This window comes from Ornithodoros turicata, chromosome 1 (assembly GCF_037126465.1).
Source record: "Ornithodoros turicata isolate Travis chromosome 1, ASM3712646v1, whole genome shotgun sequence".
NCBI lineage: Eukaryota > Metazoa > Arthropoda > Arachnida > Ixodida > Argasidae > Ornithodoros > Ornithodoros turicata.
This window is the reverse complement of record NC_088201.1, coordinates 191,483,319-191,504,537: the sequence shown is the minus strand read 5'-3', so window position 1 is coordinate 191,504,537 and position 21,219 is coordinate 191,483,319. Positions and strand designations below refer to the sequence as shown.

Genomic DNA, 21,219 nt, shown 5'->3' with positions numbered 1-21,219 from the left:
AAACCGATACACGGCTAAAACAACGGCTGTGATTCTACAGAACGATCTCTTTCTGCCATGCGAGTATATACTTTCCCAGACCGTTCTTTATGGAACAATTTTTGTCCAGAACGCAACACGGGATATTACATACATGGTGGTTGTTAACCTCACATCGTTTCTTGTTGAAATATTGGCTGGGAAACGTACTGTAGTACAATCCCCAGCGCTGCACTGCTGTGACGGTCTAGTTTCGGAATGCAAAACATAATGTAATTAAGAATCGAACGGCAGGACACCTGTGAAACACTGTTAGGATACATCAGTATACTGGCACCTTACAAAATTGTGTGATGACAAGCAACGATCAACGCCTGCAGCGCTATAAATACTCACAATCTCCGTTGCCTCCCATTGTTTTCTATGGGCGCACACTGCGCTTTAGGGCCTCCCAACGTGGCGGCCCGAATGCACGCCTCTCCCCCGCGAGCCCCTCTCCCATGCGCAATCCAGCCTTTAAAGATAGAGATCAGTGGTTGACTGTTTCTCTCCGTATTGCACGTGACAGGAAATGAGCAACTTCCTCTTCCTCTAGAAAAGGCGTACCCTCTCCACTACGATAGCTTTGTGAATCGTGCTTACGGCGCCATCGTGCGCGCGTCGGAGGCTGCGACGTCTTAACGCATCTTAGCGTTACTTACGATCGCGTTTGTGAATCCAACCCCAGTTCTACCGATACCGTCCTATAGCGTGGGGCCACGACCATCTGCCCGCTGGGACATTCCATCATCACCGGTCAGGACTCATGTAGAGGGATGCCACCTCCTCTACAACTGCACTTCACTCTGGGTACCTAAGTGACAATTAGTGCAAGGCCAATGTTCAAAAAGGAACAGCGGACACCGTCACCGAATCGAGCCCGCGTCATCGTCCGTGTTCAGAAGGGGGAATCCCCGTAGATGTAAGCTACGTCTGTGCGGGTTTCAACCTGGTCGAAAACGCCAGCGATTTGGTAGCAGGACAGAGGTTGATTTGATACGCCGTCTTCCGCGTGGGACGTCAAGTACGGTGTGCCTGGTGTTGAGATTATTTCAGGGCCCGTTAAAAAACCCCGAAGTGGCCAAAATTAATCTACAGATCCATCACTGGAGTCGCTCATGATCACAGCTCTCTCCCGACGTAAAGCCACGCATTATCGCGTCTTTGTCGTTCCAATGCGTGCGAATGCGGGTTGCCATGGTAACCGACTTGTACGTGACACCACAGAAGACCAGGAGATGCATATCATAGGCCACACTCCAGGCAGAAGAAGAAGAAGGATGTCAACGCATACCCCATAATGTACAAGCCTGAGTCAGTGTACACAGAGGGACGACACAACACACTGAGTACGACACATTGAGTCGTGTGTCCGTGTCGTCCCTCCCCACAAAACACAACATCTTGGCCCAATATTGGTCCTATATTGGCAATACCGGCCCAATATGGGACCAAGATTGAGTCAATATTGGGCCTCTATTGCCAATATTGGACCAATATTGGGCCAAGATGTTTTGCTGCCTGGGTCTGTGTGCCCAGACTCAGCCTTTTACATTATGGAGTTCATCCACCAGCTGGCCTGCATGTACGCCATCTTGCCAACGAATATGCTATTTCCAGGCACGAATTGGAATGCAACAGTGTGAACTGGGAGCCGCCCAGTTCACACTATACGCTGTGCTAGTGCGTCTCTACGCATGAGAGGAGGTAGTGAGAGGGAAGAGGGAGGGCGCCGATGTGCGCATCCCAACGACGTAAAATTACTTGTGTGGTGTGTACGCGTGACACCGAAGCAGCACTTGGGCAAAACAGGGCGCTGATACAGCCGGACAGGCTGTCATCCCGTAGCTCTGTAACGACCGCTCCATTACCGGAAACAGTAACGGAAACATAACAGAAACGAAATTGAAAGGCCGGTATCAGAAACGGATAACCGAAACGACAGTATAGCACTATCGAAAATGAAAACAGTAACCAAAATACATCCGTCATCCTTCCCTGAAAAAAAAATGTAAAAGTTTGGGTGCTATCGGCGAACCACCACACCGGGATCCGCCACTGATTCCAGGGGACATCATCACAAATAATACGGAAAACATTGAAGCTCCATTTGGTTCTCTGAGATTTATTAAACGGCAACACTAGTACGCTATTACGCTATTTAGAATTCATTACGGTGAGAAATGCACAAGCTTTCGTGCAGCAGTATGCAGTTCCTCAAGGACAAGAGAACAAAAAGCCAGCTTACGCTATATATTACCCTATTCAAATGAGTCGAAACTAGAAATACGAGCTTTTCGAGCGCGGGAACGACGCGACCTTCACCTTACCTGCATCGCAGAGAGGTATCTGACCAACACATGAGCGCCTCCTCCAATCAGCTCCATCGCTTCAAACCACGTGGCCCTTTCACGTCCATTGCCTGTCGCTCTTTCTGCGCTCGAATAGTGCGTAGTTCTGGTTTTGGCTCATTTGCATACCGAAATTTTGTAATTTATATACCAAAGTACGTTTTCACCTGTAGCGGGCCGTGGACAACAACGAAGATGGCCACGCGCCTGGAGCATGGTTTCGGAGCATGGCGCCAAATGGTTTCAGTGGTTTAATTAGCAATATGTTCCACGCTTGTCAAATTCGAACCATAATGGGTTCTAACACACAATAGTAGGTATTAACGAAATTGTTATGGGTTCTAATGGAGTATGCTTGCTGGAAATATCCCATGCCCATATTCTGATTGGCAGATATTTCCGTTGCACATAGTATGCTACTGTAGAGGAACTCCACCTCCTCTACATGAGTCCCGACCGACGGTGATGGTATGCCACGGAGAGGCGATGACGGTGGCCTATCTCCATGGCCGCGCCGGTGGAACTGAAGCCGGTGCTCCAGGCGCGTGGCCATCTTCTCCACCTCCTCTACACACCTCAGGGTGTTTAATAAGAACGATAGATTTCAATAATGAGTAGCCCGAATCCTGCTACCTCGCATTTCACAGCAAAAATCAAATTAATAAGGGAACTAACGAATTTCAGATAATTAGTCGTCCAATAGTTGCACACGCTCTCGTGCAGGATGTGCGGGTAGCCGCATTACCCACCTGTGAAAACGAAATTTACATTCCCCTAACAGCCTTTTTAATAAAAATTATGTCCTAATTAAAAAAAGACATCCAGTATTGCGCCCTCATTTACTGCATGCCGCCATTTTGGGGAAACTAGATTGGATAGGGTTCAGATCCCTATCGACCTACCAACACAATAGATTTCGCGGACGCTTTCATCACCACCATCTGGGTGAAGACAGGCATGTTGGGAACATGCTAGCTGGCGGGACCGCTCGCTAGCAGAACCGTGTTTTTCTTTTGTCTGTTTTTTCTTTGTTACTTTTTTTTGTAGAGACAGCTGCTGATACAATATTTTATTTACAAATCATAAGCAGATGATATCAATGTGTATGTAAATAAAATGCACCAATGCGACGACGTCTCGTTTTTCTCGCGATTTTGTTGGGACCGCTATTTTGCCAGGCCTAACTATGACAAAACATGTACTTTTCACGTAAATGTCGCTACTTGAGATACCTTAAAGATGATTTCCGAGATAGTTAGAATAGAATATATACTTGCCTTACGAAGTTTACGTTATCTGTAAAAGAAGTTCATGCAATTCTCGCTTCCCCGTTCCAAGCTACGCCGCCATTTTGTGGAAACATTGGATCGTAGAGTCCTATGGAGGAAGGAGAGAGACGAGGAGCCCTACTGCTCTGAGAAGTCAATCCGAGATGGGGAGCCACTCCAGTGACATCACCGATCGCCTCCCCGGTTTCGGTTACATACATCTCTATGGGAGCCCCCAACGCATAGTTTCGGAATAATTGGAGATGTGTAGTGGTAGTGCGCCGAAGTGGCCTCCAAAGTGACGTGTGCAAAACGACCTCATTGGGCTATTCAGGTAACATGACCCCCGCGTATTTCCAAAGAAGCTACAGCTCATCTCCTATCCTTTCGTCAATTGCCCCACGCTTCTCTCTTCTGTCGAAGAGCCGTTGGTGCGCCTCCTTTTCTCCTTTCCTCCATGTAGAGGCCCCATAGAAAAACAGGAACCAATTAAACGGCCTCAGGCTTGGTTGATACGTCAAACCTCTTTTTAGCTTCCTCCCAATGGTTAGACCTCCTTTTCTATAAATGCACGCTGCTCTCTACGGCGTGGTATCGTACCGCGACCTGTCAGTAACCCTTCACACGAACAGCAGCACTGATGTGGGCAACTCACAGGGCAACGAAACAGAGTTACGAATGTATATAGCAGTTTTAAGGTTTGCACTTTGCTTACCCTCATACAAGGAGACTTCCAAAAGATCTCTAGTTTGCAAGTTCATCACAGGATACCTTGATGGTATCCTGGGCCATTCTGCACATTTTACACATACGCTTCCGTACAGGTGTACAGAAATGCAAATGACAGCCATCGTAGCGTTGACTTCCTGTTTTGCTTCGCTTCTTCAGCACGTCTGTTCTTTGATGCCGACGACGCATGACTGCGAGTGTTCACGCTTCAAATGGCTTTTCATCGTATCTCCAATATCGCAAATGTATTTTTAAGGAAAGCATATGGAAGAGCTGGTTACCTATCTTTCCTACTCGAAGAACGTAGGTCACATGTGTGCCGTTGACAGACCGATGAGGTCTACTGATTGCCCAGATTCATTTATTCATTTATTCATTTCGTAATTTCAATTTATCATTCGTACTCACGTTTTTCGCCAAATCGACGCCGCACAGCGGTGAAACTCGGGACTAGCCAAACCAGGTACAACCGGCTGACCCCGCGTATACACTTGCGGAGAAGTTGCTGCTTTTCGCATGAATCGCTGAGCTGCACCCGTATTTTGCTGTTGAAATCATGGATGAAGTAAACATTGCAGACAACGACCAGCGAACTAAACCAAACTAGTTTTGTTCTGTGTCACAGCGCGACTCTGCGCGCTGAGGGAATAACCAGTTTGTCTTTCCGCATTTTCTTCTTTCCGCACATAGAATACCGCCTACTTCAACGCATCCTCGGAAGAAATGGAATGAGCGACTCAAAATCAGCAACCCTGTGACACCAGCAATGCGTGTGTGTGTCTGGCACAGCTGTTGGAGCGGTACTGCCTTCATATCTGATGAACGTTTTCTTTTCGTTTCTTTTCTGAAGCACACTTCTGTGCAACTGACGATAGGAAGGGAAGCAAAAAATTCTCTAGGCAAAACAGAACAAGTTTATTTCAAACTTGAATAGTGATTATGTGTAAGAAAGCGCAATAGATAGCGTGAAAACGTATACCAATTCAGTTTTATACTTATATATGTATATATAAATATATTTCGGTATATATCGCTTTCAAAAATGGGTTCCTGGATGCGGCCGTCCCTTTAAGCAAAAACAGGAAATACAGCATTCGTATAATATAAACCTCTCCCCCCTTAAATGCCATCTCTTTTTTCTCCTCTTCCAACTCCGCACGCTGTGCCCGTACCTGTAATGAGGAAGAAACAATTCAATGTTAGGCAACGACGAATAGCTTCCGTACAAGGATCAATTATACCACAGTTAGACAGAGGTGGAGTGGTACTTTTACTTTGTAGTGTATTGCCATTACAGTTTTGGAGACTAACACATTGCATTTACATTCATTTTGTTGCGTTGTCTAGTGCATTCATAAACATTGTCTTTAGATTTTCCCAAAATTCTCTAGCAGAGAAGCGCGTACTGCAGACAGACGTGATTAGCCTTATGTGTGTGTTTCTGCTACCTATGAATGATATCGTCCGGATGAGGGCGGTATTGATTACCTAAATCAGCAATCACATGCAAGAGTTATTGAAGGGTACAGGGGGTTTGCGTTGCGAGGCTGCATTTTTGCTCTCCTCTGCGTCTTGGTGACCTTGTCGGTGACGAAGGTAGCCTCAACCAGGCAGAATTCGTCACTGCCGACTCTCAGCTAAAGAGCAAGGCCACTACACATTAATTGGCCAATATTCGCATTACATCGGACATTAGTCCACACAAAATGTCATTCATTTGCCTTACTCATTACTGAGATATAACGCAACACTGCTCGATTGCTGCCGTCTCTGCAGTGGGGACATATTCGAGGTCAAGTATCATCGTCGAGACGTGTGGCGGTCTGTGGACAACAACAAAGCCACCCCGCTACGGACACGAGCTGCCAGTAGCAGCTTCAGTTCTACCGGCAGCGTCCTAGCGTGAGTCCACGAACATCTGCTCGCTGGGACAATCCATCCCCGCCAGCCGGGACTCATGTAGGGGAAGACCATCTCCTCTGCATCTGGTGGTCCGGATTACGAACACCTCAGTCTGGCGAATAATTCGGCCCTTTTACCATCACTACTCCAAATTTTGCATCGGCTTCGATGGCGTGCTGCCGGACATCGAACGCTGGAAGCTATCCAACCCGACCACGTCCTACGCCCGTGCGACGACCTGGCAAGTCAACTGCGGGAACCTCTCGAGCTCATCGCTTCCGTACCGGTCTCGGTACCGTCGCTATATCTGAACTCAGCTGCTATCCGACACCTTCAAGTCCCTCAAACCGGCTCATTCCTAGGTGGACCTGGGCACATTTTGCGACGGCTTTCTGAACTCGGCAAGACGACCGCTGTGCTATTGATGCCATATTACGAAGTACATCCCTCAGGTACACAGGCCACTTCACAGCTTCTTCCGCGTTCACGCTGAACGTGGTTAGTGACTGGGACTCTTTTGCGCAAAAGATCATGAACACTTGGATTAAAGAGCATGCTTTTCATTACCGTGTTAGATAGGTTCTTGCCCCCGAACCCATGCAAGTCAGGCTTTTTATTACGGGAGTTTTAGTACAAACGCAAACTAAAGTCCAAAGGGGGAAGGCCCTGCGGTCCGGTTTCGTGTAGTGCTTGCAGCAACAGCACCTTCGTCCAGCTTAGCGACCTAAAGTGACTAATCGCCATTGCATATAGCTCCCTCGTCAGGAACGCTGTATTACCTTGTTCGACAAGTCCATTGCTGGTGGCGTGATATTCTATTGAGAAATGGGGCGTGCACATGCATGAAGCTTTTAAACTGGTGTGAGTCAGATGACTTGGCATTGTCACAGAGGCAGACGCCCGGTATTCCAAAGCTGTGAGATGGTGAATGGAGATGTTTCCTGAATGAGAATTAGATCCCTGTCAAAGCTGTGGGCACTGCTGCTGGGACTATGTAATACCGGGTGACGAATTGGTTGACTTTTCTTCGGTTGGGCCCATTGTGATTTTACGACGTATGTCACTGCAAGGCGTTTCTGTCGTGGGCACGAAACACATCGGGACAGCTGACAGGGCCCGTTGTGCACTTGGAAACTCGGACGTATTCTGCTGTTGCAGCAGCCATCTTTCGCCTCTAATAGCGGTCCTTCACTTTATCGGAGCACGGGTGTGTCCACCACCACCATGAACCAATTCAAGGGCATGTTGTTGTATCTTCACTGGGACAACAGCTGTGTGCAGTACAGGAAGCACAACCTTATACCGAAGGGGTCATGGACGCCATCAAAGTTCCGGGTATCCTGTCCTGACTCCAGTCTTGCACAAATAGCCTCTCATGTCTTATCTTCAGCTTGCCTCGTGATGAGCGGTGTCAAACTAGGATACAGTTGCACATCAGTATCGCGGCAACGTATCAGCCACACGATTTCGACGTCGTGGCCGATGTTCTATCGAGAAGTCAAACTCCACTAGGTCAAGCACCATGTCTGTAAGGCGACGAAAGGGCTTCAACTCTATAGTCAAACAGGCAACTGACCAGTTCTCAGTCAAGAGATAAAATGGTCTGCCAAGTAGGCGATCTCTAAACTTCACCGTTATTGCCCGAACAGCTACAGCTTGCCAAACCTTGCTGTGTAGCCTACTTCCGGTCTCTGTAGGCGATCAGCGAGCACGATCAACTAAGTCTCGTTTCCTTCTTCTTTCTGGGTGCACACTGCTGCGAGGACAGTGGCTGATGCGCCGCAGGTAGTCGTCGGAGGTGCGTTGACGTCCAGGAGACCAAAAAGCGGCGCTGAGTTGAGCACGCATCGAATGGCTTCGAACGCTTAGAGGCATACAGGACAAGCCTTTTCAACACAAAAGGCGTTCGTGTCCACTTGAAGGCACTTCGATGCGTGATAAATGATGCTCTCTCTTGGTGGCCACAGTTGTCGAAAAAAGAATTACGAAGTACAGTAGGCCCTCGTTATAGCAAAGTCAACGGGACCGAAAAAAAATCGTTATACGCTACGCGGTAATTCGCTAAGAGCGGGAATGGGCAAGGACTGTAAGAATAGCCCTGGAACTGCGCAGACGTTACGCGGAAGCGCATGCGAAAGAACATCGTCAAAATAAGCATTTGTGAACAGTTTTCCTTTCGGTGCGAAAACCGTCGTGATCTCACGCTACGAAGCAGTTTTATCAGGTTGCAGGGTCGCATTCTCCAGCTTCTTCATGCACCGCTTTTGACTCTGGGTTCGTCTTTGTTACGCAGTAACTGAGAGATGTTATGGTCTTCCGCTGTCCACTGAATATCCCGTGGTTTCCCCTCTGCCACGTCTTCATTTGCGCCTTGCCCAGGTAACGCAATGTTCACGATGTCGGCATCCGTGGAACGATCAACGACGTCCGCATCGACAAGCGCGAATCAATCAACCTCCTTTTTAGCTTCTTGTGAATCTTTCTGTACGAGTTCGTTCTCGTCCCAGGTAAATGGTTGTCTTCTGTGTCGTCCAGCGCGCAGGCGAGGCTGGTTGAGACGTGCGGAAGCAAATGTCTATTTTCATCAGGATGGTTGACAGCGTTGACGCAAGAATCACAGAAATATTGAAATCCTTCGCAGTGCCAGCCTTGAACCTCCATTCTTTTCCACCTTTTGAATGAGAGCGGCTTCCTGCTCTAGGGCCGTTACGACAACGAAAAGAAAAGCAACGCCGAACAGACGTGACATGCTCCTTTCTAGCACCCTCTTTCTCTTCCCCTTCCTGAACGAAAACAGCGGTGCGGTAAGAGTACGTACGTCACAGTCTTGTTACTTCTGACCCCAGATCGCAGTCCACATTGGCTTCCCCCGGTTCTCTCTTCGAACAGGTACCGGTGAAGCATTACAGATCGCGCTAGCGGAGTACTTCTCCCTCAGCACGACGACCTCACGGTGGAAGGAAGCTGGCCCGTTGTTGCCTCGCGTTATTATTTTGTTGTTACCGCCGTGTTCACTAGGTCTAGCAACGAGGACAAATCGTTATTATTTTCGCTTAGGCCCTTTTACTACACAGCTGAAAATATCAAGCAACCGTTTCTCACACAGTACACCAGCCCTGTTCGCGCCAACGAGATGGCAATGTGCCAGAAATTTGATTCAACGGCGAAGCATGTGCTCGTGCTACAATCTTCACATACTGTAGAGATTACCATTTGTCACGGCCGCAATAACTAGCCCAGAGTTATACTTTCTCTTTTTGTCTCGATCACTTCTTCAGATTGGGTGATACGGTGCAGATATGCTGTAAAACCGGAATTACAGGCTCTATTTAAAGACCATCCAGAAAACGATCCACCCACGTCTTATGTGCATAGTTTTAAACAACAACGACCAACACAATGCCGCCGATATTTTCCTTATGTTTGTCGCTTTTGCTGCTTTGCTCTTCTCTTTGCCGCCTTCTCGGTCCTATAGCATCGAGGTTAGTTGGCATTCCTTTGATACGAAAACCTTTTCCCAGTTCGCTAGTCGGGAAACGTTTTCCGTTTATCGGTTCTCGTGGCTCCTATCTTTTCCTGCCGTGCTTTCCACCCTTCCTAAGCAGACAGCCCGTCTAATTTACTCCGTACCTTTTCCAGTTCAGCCTTGTATTCCTCTTCACGTTACCTCTGGCTCGTGCCGACTGCAACATGAAGCAATAACTGATTATCACGTATACTTCTACTCTATCCCTATAATCACCCACACGTCAACACATCACTCTTAAAGGTACCGTAAACTAGCAGATAAAAGTAGTATTTATGTCGGCGAAGATGTTCAAAAAGTCGGGTGATCATCGCACAAGGAAAAAAATAGTCACCGGCTTAACCTAACATAAAAAAACAAATGGCGGTTTAGTTTGGCAGTTTGTTGTTTATTGCAATTGTTATTATTATTATTGCTTGTAAACACGGCACAAGAACTAATGCACGTGACAGGAAACGCTAAATATTTTTAATGTGCTAGTGAAATCGCGGTGAAGGCCGAAACGCATGGAGCGTTTTTCCAACGTTTTCAACGTGCGTGTGACTTCGGAAAAACCAGTTTTCCAACGCGCGCGGATGGTGTAAGTCGGAATCAACAGGGCTAGCCTCCAACGTATTGCTTCACAGATGAAAGCGTGCTGGGCGAACGCAATGCATTCTGGACAGGTCCTGGTCGCTCGTCACAGCAAACGTCAACGCACACGTGACCTTAAAGTAAGTATTTTCACCCGATAATCTCGCATTAAACGGGTTGTTTTGTACGTGAGGCCTTGTACTGTTGAACACTTCCAAAGATGTGATGACGACCCTGCATTATGACACACTGAACTGATGCGACCTACTTACACTGAGGAGAAATGGGCCACGTATAGTTTACGCTGGCAGAGTACGTTCATCTCTTGGCTTTATGCCGATGGGAATATCTCGTCAAGCACTACAACGCCAAGTAAACAAAGTCACATGACCTCAGAATGCTGTTTTCTATGACGTTTGACCAGGACAGGATGGTGGTTTTGCGAGAAGAACCCGCTGGACGGTAGTTACAAAAATGGCGGGTTTATGTCACGCCTGTGCCGGAATCTGGCGACTACAGATATTCGCGCGCGTTTTCCAAGGAGTGGACAGAACCATGGCCTCCGTGCTGTTGACGAGGTTGCATGTGAGGAACTCGAATAACTTTTTGGGACACTATGCACCACATTAAATTTACTTCTACATTTCAGTGGGCATCTGAAATGAATGAACGCAGGAAACCGTGGGAAAGAAGAGCATCGGCACATTCTAACAGACATTTGTGGTCGACGATTAGAGCAACATTGCCGCGCGCGTCACTTGCTTTATACGCGTTACAAACATTTCGGGTTGTCGCTCGCTGACGTGTCTTCCCCGCGTGTGCAAGGCCATGACGTACGCGCGACGTTTTGACGCTGGGAAAGCGTCCGACGCGTTTACGGCTTAAAGGGCGAAACGCATTGGACGATTTCTCAGCGTCAAAACGTCGCGCGTACGCCATGGCCTTGCACACGCGGCGAAGAAACGCCAGCGAGGCGACCATCCGAAACGCATGGGACGCGTACGGAGCGAGTGACGCACGCCACTGTTGCTATATTCGTCGACCACAAATATCTGTTAGAACGTGCAGATGCTCTTCTTTCCTGTGGTTCCTGCGTACCTTCATTCCAGATACCATTAAAATGTTCACGTAAATTTAGTGTGATGGATAATGTCCTAAAAATTTATGCGAGCTGCTCATACGCCACCTTCTCTGCCGCACGATGGCCATGGTTCTGTCTACTTCTCGGAAAACGCGCCCAGACGCGCGCGAATATCTGTAGTCGACAGATTCCGGCGTACGCCCTCCGCGCGCGTTGAAAAACTGGTTTTTACGAGGTCACACGCACGCCGAGCGCGCGCGCGTCCTGAAAACGTCGGAAAAACGCTCCATGCGTTTAGCCCTTAAAACGACTCGGAGCGACGTCTGGAGGGAAACAATCGACGTTTCTTGTTTCAGACTCAGTGTTATGTGCATGCCATGGAGTTCTACTGGCGTACTTGACGAGCAATATGCAATTGGTGGGGACTCCGACATAGTGTTGTGCGTAATTTTCATTTAATTTTCTATAAAAAAACATTTGAGCGAAATTGGAACGAAAACTGTGACGTGAGCGTACTGAGAGCTCAGGTTACCGATTAGATAAAAATTTCCTACTACTCAACAGTACCCCTAAAATCAACTTAGAGTACCCCATTACGCACCTCGACTTCCTTTAGGGCGCTGCGAAATGTCATGCTACAGCTTGTCCAGAAGCAGTCAATCATCTGGAAGAGTGAAAGAGACATGTTAACTGACTTCTCAACGCGCTGAGCCTTGTATTTGACATGTCGATGCAACCTGTACAGCGAATGAGAAATACATACATATTGACATGCCCTGTTGAAGAGTCTCGTTCCAAATTATGCCGGATAAACGCGAAAAACAATTGTTTATTTTATTCTATGACTTTGCCTAACTATATGGTGCACAAACACAAGTAAGCAAGTAGAAGACATAGATAAATTTAACTGTTAGTTAACGTTGCCCTTGGACCTTAAAAGACGCAAAAATGTCAAAGTCACCAGTTTCCATCCTGTTATAAGTACTTTGTTTACGGTTTACAGATCTAAGACTTGTAAGAAAAATGGACGTGTCTAAAACGCCTTACAGGAGCGTAGAAATTAACGGATTCAGCCAACTCTGAACAGTTTAATAGACCATGCACACATTTAAACAAAAAGGCGAGCTCACGCTTCTTACGTCCTATTTCAAGTGACACCATTTTGCGTATCCCAATAATTTTATAGTACTCCTAATGGGGCCGCCGCGCTATATGCCTATCAAAATGAACATGTACAAACCTGCGTTGTACACTTTCAATATGGGAAGACAGCACCAGTCCATATTGAAAGTGTGCAACGCGGGTTTGTAGAGTCCGTATTCACCAACTTACTTAAACTATTGGTTTAGTGACGTCGGGTTTAAATCAATCACGTGAGACTTTCGTTCGCCAATCCTGGATCACCACCCCATGCTCTACCACCTGCTGCTGTGAAGCCTATGGCGGCGCACATAGCGAGCTTCCTGCACAGCGCATGCGTATTTCACCAGAGTCTGCCAGAAGCGATGGTAGCCGGTAGGCCTAATCTTTCATCAAATCTTGGGTAAGTTTCGATTAATATAGTTACTAGAAGCGCCCAGGAGACAGATTTGATCACAATGGGACGAATATTTGCCTCAAAAGTTCCATTTCGATCATCCACCCAAGCTACTTAAACTGGTGGTTTAAGCGCCATGCATTTGAATGGGACGTATTTTAAACTAGGCGACGGGCTAGTTTAACATCGGTCTAAGTATACGTTGCAACTACTGTGGACGTGTGTGTTGAAAAAACTATCGTAGATTGGTTGCGGTAGGTGATGTTGCACTAATTCGAAGTTAACTGGTAAAAATTAAGCAGAATCGTTTCAAATGCACGGTTAGTAAACAAAAACGGCGTAACGCTTGACTGGGGGTACGAAATGCGGCTGTTGTTTTTACAAGGCGCTATAGCGAACTTTTGCATGACAAACGTAAAAAGCACCGTCAAAGTGTGGTCAAAGAGAGTGACATCGACATGTGCCACTGGACAAAATCCATATACCAATCCAAGGGACCGAGAGAGCGTGCGGATGGCCGAACGTCAATGTGCATCTTCAAAAACAAAGCATAAGTAGTGCTGGCGCTTATTATGAGCGTCATCTCCGGTGATACACACTGTAAGCGCCCCTGTCATTGTACAGTTAGAGCAATAACGTGCTAGATGTTTGTTGCGAGCCCCGATGGAGAAATTGGGGGCGTTATCCACTGGCATGCTTATCAACCATCCCAGTATCTATCATCTCTTCGCAGCATGTCTAATCTCCAGAGACATCTAACAGTGCAATAGGACTGATCATAAAGTGCATTAGCGTCTTGCGGCTGTTGTGTGGGTACTATCAAGGCATGGAGGTATTGCATGTTATTGCACTACACTGAACACGAAATTTGAGCAGATTTTACGTTCCCCGATTATGAAAATACCGGAGCAAAAGCTAAGGAGGTCCCCATTTCCCCTGGATTCACATGCAAGCATAGATGAAACTGAAATGTGTGTTTTACTTATTTCAGCATGCCACAGTAGAGCAGACCAATAAAAATATGTTATTCAGGTATCGTGTTGCCACTGCTACATTAGAAAACATTCAAAGGGACAGCTGCTTACTTTTATATTGATTTATCATTTGGTAACAGTAGATGTGCTTTTGTAGGGCTGCTTCTGCAAAACACACTACACAGCAATGTGCTAAAGGAGGCTGCGAACCTTTTAGAATCATCATTGCTATTGCAGGTACATAACCATGACCAATCACTGACAGCTTTTCTGCATTGTATAAGCACATATATTCTGGAGATCCTCTCTTGAAAATTTCTGCTATGGACTCATTCATCACAACAACTTTGTATTCGTGAGCTTTTTGTTTATATTCAGACAATAAAGGCTATTACGTAGTTCCACAAGGATGACTTTTTTCATAGAAACGTGCACTCTGGATATCCTGCTCAATTAGTTGTCAAGGTCACATGAGAACATAAGTGAGCAATGGCGCACAAGGAAAAAAAAATCCTTGCTACATTCCACATGCTGACTCCACCAATATATCTGAGGTGTGGTACTGCAGTACGTTTGAATTGCACAGGAATAAATGGCAATGTGTACAGAAACTTTGAAGCTCTCTTGCTCCCATTGAACTGCACTTAAAGTTGAAAATTAGATCAACTGCAATTACTGCATATAGCACCTTCCAGATGAATATAACAAAACATAGGCTACAGACTCATCAATAGATAGTACTGACAATTATAATAGGAATCAGCTGGTTCATGCAACATCAAAATGGAAATGTCGTTCCCCCATACTGCAGCATAAGCGCATGGATAAATTGTACATGGCCACATGACAGTTGTCAACTACTCAAAAGAAAGTTAGCTTGCGTTGACATGGGTACAGATTTGTCCAGCCACTGCAGCCGTTTATATCCACACTGAGCACACGAGCACATGGAAGAACATGCACCCATGTTAACAGTAGCTATCGTTCTTTTACGTTACTGACAGCTGCCGTATGGCCGCATAGTTTATTTCTGTGCTCATGTGTTCAGTGTGGATATAGACGACAGTAGTAAAGCAGGGTAAACAAGCACCCATGTTACACTAGCTCTCCTCCTTTTACGTCGTTGATAGCTGTCATATGGCCACAGAGTTTATCCATGTGCTCATCTGTTCAGTGTGAATACAGCGCTAAACAAAAAATGGTGTCCCTTTTGTGTCTCCTGAAGCTCAAGGCTTTTCTTTCAAGCAAAAATGTACGCATGCTGTCCTGCATCATTTTGTGAGCAAGACTGTTAAAAATTACTCGACGCACTGCAGCTTTACACTGGTGTGATCTGTGCACTCTTTTTGTGTAGCCTCATATCCTGTACAGGTAAATCTTAAACGTGAACATGTTTGACACAGGTGTGTCTGGTTGGGTAGAAACTGAACAGGATCAACGTGGCTCCAACCAAAGTTAGCCCTGTTAGTTCGTCACCCCTGAAGAAGGAGCCGTTTCGGCTCCGAAACGTCGGGATCCCCTCTTTCGAGCTAACTTTGGTTGAAGACCGCTTGATCCTGTTGAGGTAAATCTTAAGAATCGAAAAACACATCCCTATGGAATCATGCCACATGATTTATCATATACACCTGCATCCACATTGCAATCATGCTTCTATTCATCGCAAATGCCACAATACCTCTAATTGTAACAGGAAAATTTATTGACGGTAACAACACACAACATACAACACACCCGAAACACTACCCTCTAATTTGGCTGTGTTGTGCATGTCTTGAACGTGTTCTGAATAGCTGAGTTACAAAATAGTGAACCAAACCAAATCCTGCTAATATGCCATATGCGTAGTACATCACTTTACCTTCAATTATGTTACAACTTGTTCTCCTTGCACCAGCTCAGGTGCATGCTAAGTGTCCAAGGTTTTTGCTGTATGACATGTCCTGTACATTGGTACTCTCATTTCACACCAGCTCTCCTCTTCCTTGCCTCGCACTCCACCCATAAATGTACAGCAGTGAGTAGAGAATAAACAGAATATGGGCATACTACGGTCACAAAGTTCTGGTGTAACTAAGAATGTGTTATCAGCATCATGACAAATGATTCTAACATCTATGGATCTGTCATTCGAAACAGTGCCTGAATGCTGTTGCAATACAAGATACCACGTACATACATTTAGTGTTGGAAAGCCTTCACATGATCACCAGGAGAATATGTGGCGTCTCGTGCACACTGCTTTCACTGCATGACTGGCACCAAATGCCTGTGACGTATGATTGTATATGTGTCAAACCTGATTATTTATTTTGTTTCAGGTAAGCCGTTCTTCAATGCCATATGTGAAGAAAATAATTGCTATACAAATTTATTGCTATTCAAATATGTGACTGGCATTAGCTTAGGCACACCATGCCATGCCCCACAAAAAACATGTCTGTGTAAGAGCTAGCTTCACCATAGGTTCAGAAATCTTGTGGTTGTGTGTGTGGAATTTTTCATTTCTTTTTAATGGGAAATTGACACTACTACTGTTTCTTTTTAGAACCCCCCCCCCCCCCCCACATTTTCTATGGCACTCTTAGGGGTGCTAAAGTTCAGGAAAGTGGACCGAAGTAGTTACATGCTCTTCTTGGCTGTGCCAACGTAATGCATATGGCCAGAATCTGTGAAACTGTTGCTTTGGGTGCTGGTATCTTGCAAACCATCTCCCATATGACATGTATTAATTACCAGAAGTTGCCTGAAGACTCTGCATGTCCACCACTCATTACTGAAGTTAGGTGGTTAGTCATGCAGAGGCATCTACATTATTTTACCACGAATTCAGCATTGTGTCCCATAAATCTGCTCTCAGGCTTTGTCCTTGATGATACAGTACACCATGCTCACTACATTAAACTGTTCAGTTGCATAGATTTGTGCTGACATAACTGGATCAATATGTCGGCTTCTGCAAAGTGACAACTGCCAATGTGGCTAAAAAATAACTGAAATTGCAGAAGAAAGATATACAATCATGTAAATTTTAATAAAAGTAATACAGCACATTGTAGCTAAGATGCACATGATTTCAAGTTGCATCCTTTTCTTTGTATAAGCTTATTTGCATTGCGTCCAATTTTCCACTGCAGACTTCTCCTTACGGTATGATACAGATCAATATAGAAAGCGAGCAGACAATAATCAGTGCTGCTGTTTGCTGTAGCACTGAGATTTTATGCTAGAATGAGCATCTCTAGGTGTGCATTGCTGTAGTATTCCACTGTGTTGTTTCTCAAGAAATAGCACAATCTCCCAGTACAAAGGTGTGCAGTCAAACTGCATAACCACACAGTGCAGAAATGCAGCCTGTGCAATAATTTTTTCATAGCTTTATCATCTGTGTAAACGAAAATTAGTCGAAGCAGGCCACACATACGGATGATACAAACATGTAAGCCTCAAACGCCCAGTTGCTGAGTTGCTTGAATCATCGTCTGTATTTCAGGATGTCTGCAATCCAGTAAAGCATGGGAAACTGGGAATAGTCTGAGAACTATTGCATGACTGGAAAACTAGAAAAAATGTCAAGAAAGAGGTGAAGAGCTGCTGAAGTAAAAATGCCCTAAATAAGTTTACACAATTGTACAATGGAGATTATCTTTATCGTGGCATCACACAGGCCTCTTATGTCATTTCACAGTCAAAGTTGAGTGGTGGTGACTGAATGTTGGGAATTGACGAGTAACTGCAGACGTACCCAGTCTTGATAGCGGGCAGAAAAACAAGAAAAAAGCACGCCCCCCGGTCATGCCGGTTCCTTTTATTAAACACCCTCAACATCGGCGCCTGCTAGCGGTCATCGTTTCCAATGAGATAACTAGTAGCGTCCTCTACAATCTGTGTAAGAGTGAAGTGATAACTGTAACTGCATCGCTATGCAAATTCTTTTATAAATTAAAAAAAAAAACTGAATAAGGAGTGATTTCAAAGATCGTAGTGAATGATGCAGTCGTCGTCCTTCTGTCCACGTCTCTCTGCTGCGGAATGAATTCGTACCAACTACCCCGCCTTCATACGCTTGCTTAGTGCATGATGTGCTGTTGGCAGCCGTATTATAGCATGGCATGAGCTGTGGCGAGTTTTTAGGCATTGGTGGTGGTGATGTTCTGGCATGTAATGGTGCGATGATAATGCCAGTGAAATTGCTTACAATGCCAGTAATGAGTCGAGAGAGAAGTTTGTAAAGAATGAGCATGGAAAAATAGATAAGTCCCCAACCAGGTGCGTAAAAGTGTTTCCTGAATAATATATGGCTTTGAACAAATAAGCTCAACACAATTATTGAACAAAATGGCAGCACAGGCTTGTTTGTGGCTGATGTTGCAGCTGTTGTTGTGTGTGTTTTCTTTGGTCCTTTCCTGTTTGCTCCATCCTTGAAACACCACTATTGAGACCGGTATAAGATATCCTTCTTTACGAGGTATTTGGTTCATTTTAACATCTGTATTTTGTGTACACAGTCTCAATAAACTACAAATTCTGAATGGCTCGGATGCAGTGTAATGGCATTAAAGTGTGGCCGTTTATGTTTGCAATTATTACATCTGTGATGTCAAGTGCATCATAGCTGATGACAAGTAAGGACAAATATATACATTAGGTATGTTCCCATTGTGTGAAATTTCATCAGAGCAAGAGACAGTCGCAACGTAATGATGTATCTTTGTTGGCTGAACAGAACAATCAATTTAGTGCTTAATGATTTGTACAATAATCTTATATGCTGAAATGCAGAAATAAAGGAGATCAGAGGTAAGCACAGCACCGCACTAACAGGGGGTCACGACACTGGCAACTTCCACGCTCACAAGCAGGGACGCCCTGGGTAACTGACGAAAACAGCGCTAAACAAACAAAGAAACACGCACGCACACACACACACACTGGACGTAAACAAGGCAGCACCATGAGTACGTTTTCCGTAGGAGTCGCACTACAAAGAAACACAGCCAGCAAAGAGATGGTCTAACGCGTTGCAGATTTGTGGCACGTTGAAAGTACCACGTCGAGTTATGCGTATGGGAGTCACCTGCAGGATAAGGTCACCCTTGCATCAGTGTTCTTTCCTTTGTTTACATAGCCTACAGTGATCAAGCACTTGTACACACGTTGGGAACATGATATCAGGCTCGAAAGCGTATAAAAGACTCTGCTGGAATGCCCCATCAATCGAGAGGCTCTCTTGATCGTTGCAGTTCACCACACAGGCCGCACAACAGACGATAAAAAAGCGATGGTCGATGCGGATGACGTTATTATACGCATCCACAATCGACAACCGAACACCGACGAAAGCACAACGATCACCTGCGCGAGGATACCTACTGCTGCCTTTCAAATAACATGGCAAACGCTCTCTTTTTAGCGACCATATCAAGAGCTTGTCATTCACAAATACAGAGGTAGGCATAACGCATAACCGACGATTACCGACACCCCGATCCGCAACCACCTGCAGCAGTGCCAGCGCCGCCTGAACTTTTCTTCCGTTAACATCATAATCAAAAAACAAACGGGAGCCTTCCTCTTCACAATCCTGTCGTCTGCTACGTTCTCCGTCCCCTCGACCATCTCGTGCCAATGTCAATAGTGCGCATGCGTTGTGGTCACCCTTTGGTCAACCGCTCTTCATAGCCGAAGAGATCACGTGATCGATTTAAACCCGACGTCACTAAACCAATGGTTCAAGTCGGCTGGTGAATACGCGGGTTTGTAGGTGTTTATTTTGATGGGTATCTAGGCCGGCGGTGCCATTACGAATACAATACAATTCTTTGTAGATGTAAAATGGAGACCCTGGAAATAAGACTGAAGAAGGCGTGACCTAGCTTCATGCGTCTTATTTCAAGGATCTCCATTTTACATCTCCCAAAAATTCCAGGGATGTCAAGCTGCATTCTCATTTTTACAGCATGGGGAAGCGGCGCGAATAGTGGTCTCGCAGAGAATTAGGCACCGAGAGATTACCGACACTCATCCGGCTAAGACAATAGAGACTTTTAGTAGACCGTTTTTGTATCTCCGACACGACACGACACGACACGACCTACGGTGTATGTACTGTGGAAGTATCGCTTGTGGCGATGAACCTCCCCACTCTCCAAAGTCAAAAATAAAGTTGTTGTTGTTCCTACGGTGTTGGTCTCATATGGCGCATGCGCGACACTAGTGGAGCTTCTCTAGCGTACCGCCGGTACGGATCTCTCCGAGGAATGGCGTCCCGTATTATCGGAGACGTCACGCTGGCTGCGGGGCTCCCCGAGGAGAGGAAGAAGGAATTAGAGAGTTTTAGTACATCGTACGCTATCCCCTTTGAGTACGTACGGGATAGTGTTGATTGCTCTGCGCACGCCCATAACAGAAAGAGAACTTCGTGCAGTGCACAGAACCACCAGCGCTATTCCTTGCGTACGCAAATGCGATAGCATACGATAACGTAAGATGTACTGCAACTCTCTAATGAGAGCAACTAAGCGAGAGGCAAGATGGCGGTGCGGACTCCCGTACCATTTTTATGGATACCCTTGGATGTCCCTACGGATATCCCTTTAGTGGGTGCAACAAATTGGATCGCAATAACAGAACTCCTCAATACCCTAACATCGGAAGGCTTCACGTTTCTGGGCTCGGGATTGATCATGCCGGAGCACTAAGACGTTAATTAGCTGTACAGTCTTCTTCCACGGTGTACTAAAACGTCAACAGCGTCAGTCTCGCGCATCGTGGTATTGTTTCGGATTATCGTACTGTGTATCGTACCAAGACGTTGCAAAGTGCTTTACTAAAACTCACTATGATAACAGGCCATTGAGGCGGGCACGCGCGAGATCACGTGATTTATGAAGACGAACCAATACAAGACGAACTATAGCAGTCGTCGAAAAAGCAAGAGAAACGGCGGGATTTGAGCTCCGCATCTCTCGATCACGGGTCGAACGCTTTGACCAATTCTACCATGCTGGCATCTGCTTCCCAACGACTTGTGTAGGAGCCTCATTTGAATTATAAGACACGCATTCACTCTCATCAGACTCTCTCCCACATTTCTTCACACACACATAAACACATACGTATATATATATATATATATATATATATATATACATACATACATACATACATACATAGTCGGCCCAGGACGCATACTAATCCCCCTGTCCCCCACTCCTTCCTGCTGTCCTCTCTCCGTCTGTCCACGTCTGTACGCCGCTC

At 45.8% G+C, this 21,219-nt stretch overlaps 1 protein-coding gene across 7 annotated transcripts in view; it reads right to left on the bottom strand.

Annotated features, from left to right (window-relative positions):
* Nucleotides 1-21,219, bottom strand: part of LOC135378889 (atlastin-3-like) — a 191,258-nt gene that overhangs the window by 5,764 nt on the left and 164,275 nt on the right. For 4 of the 7 annotated variants that reach the window (XR_010418606.1, XR_010418607.1, XR_010418608.1 and 1 more), the window contains exons 15-17: nucleotides 12,050-12,112; nucleotides 9,899-9,951; nucleotides 5,476-5,538 (exon numbers count right to left, since the gene is read on the bottom strand). Coding sequence is in view for 4 of the 7 variants with exons in the window: in XM_064612050.1 (XP_064468120.1) it covers nucleotides 5,476-5,538; nucleotides 9,899-9,951; nucleotides 12,050-12,112 (179 nt within the window). In the remaining 3 variants the exon portion in view is untranslated. Of the gene's footprint in view, nucleotides 1-5,392; nucleotides 5,539-9,898; nucleotides 9,952-12,049; nucleotides 12,113-15,822; nucleotides 16,229-18,907; nucleotides 19,037-21,219 lie in introns of those variants that run through there. The other 3 variants (XM_064612049.1, XM_064612052.1, XM_064612051.1) reach the window with 3 other exon arrangements.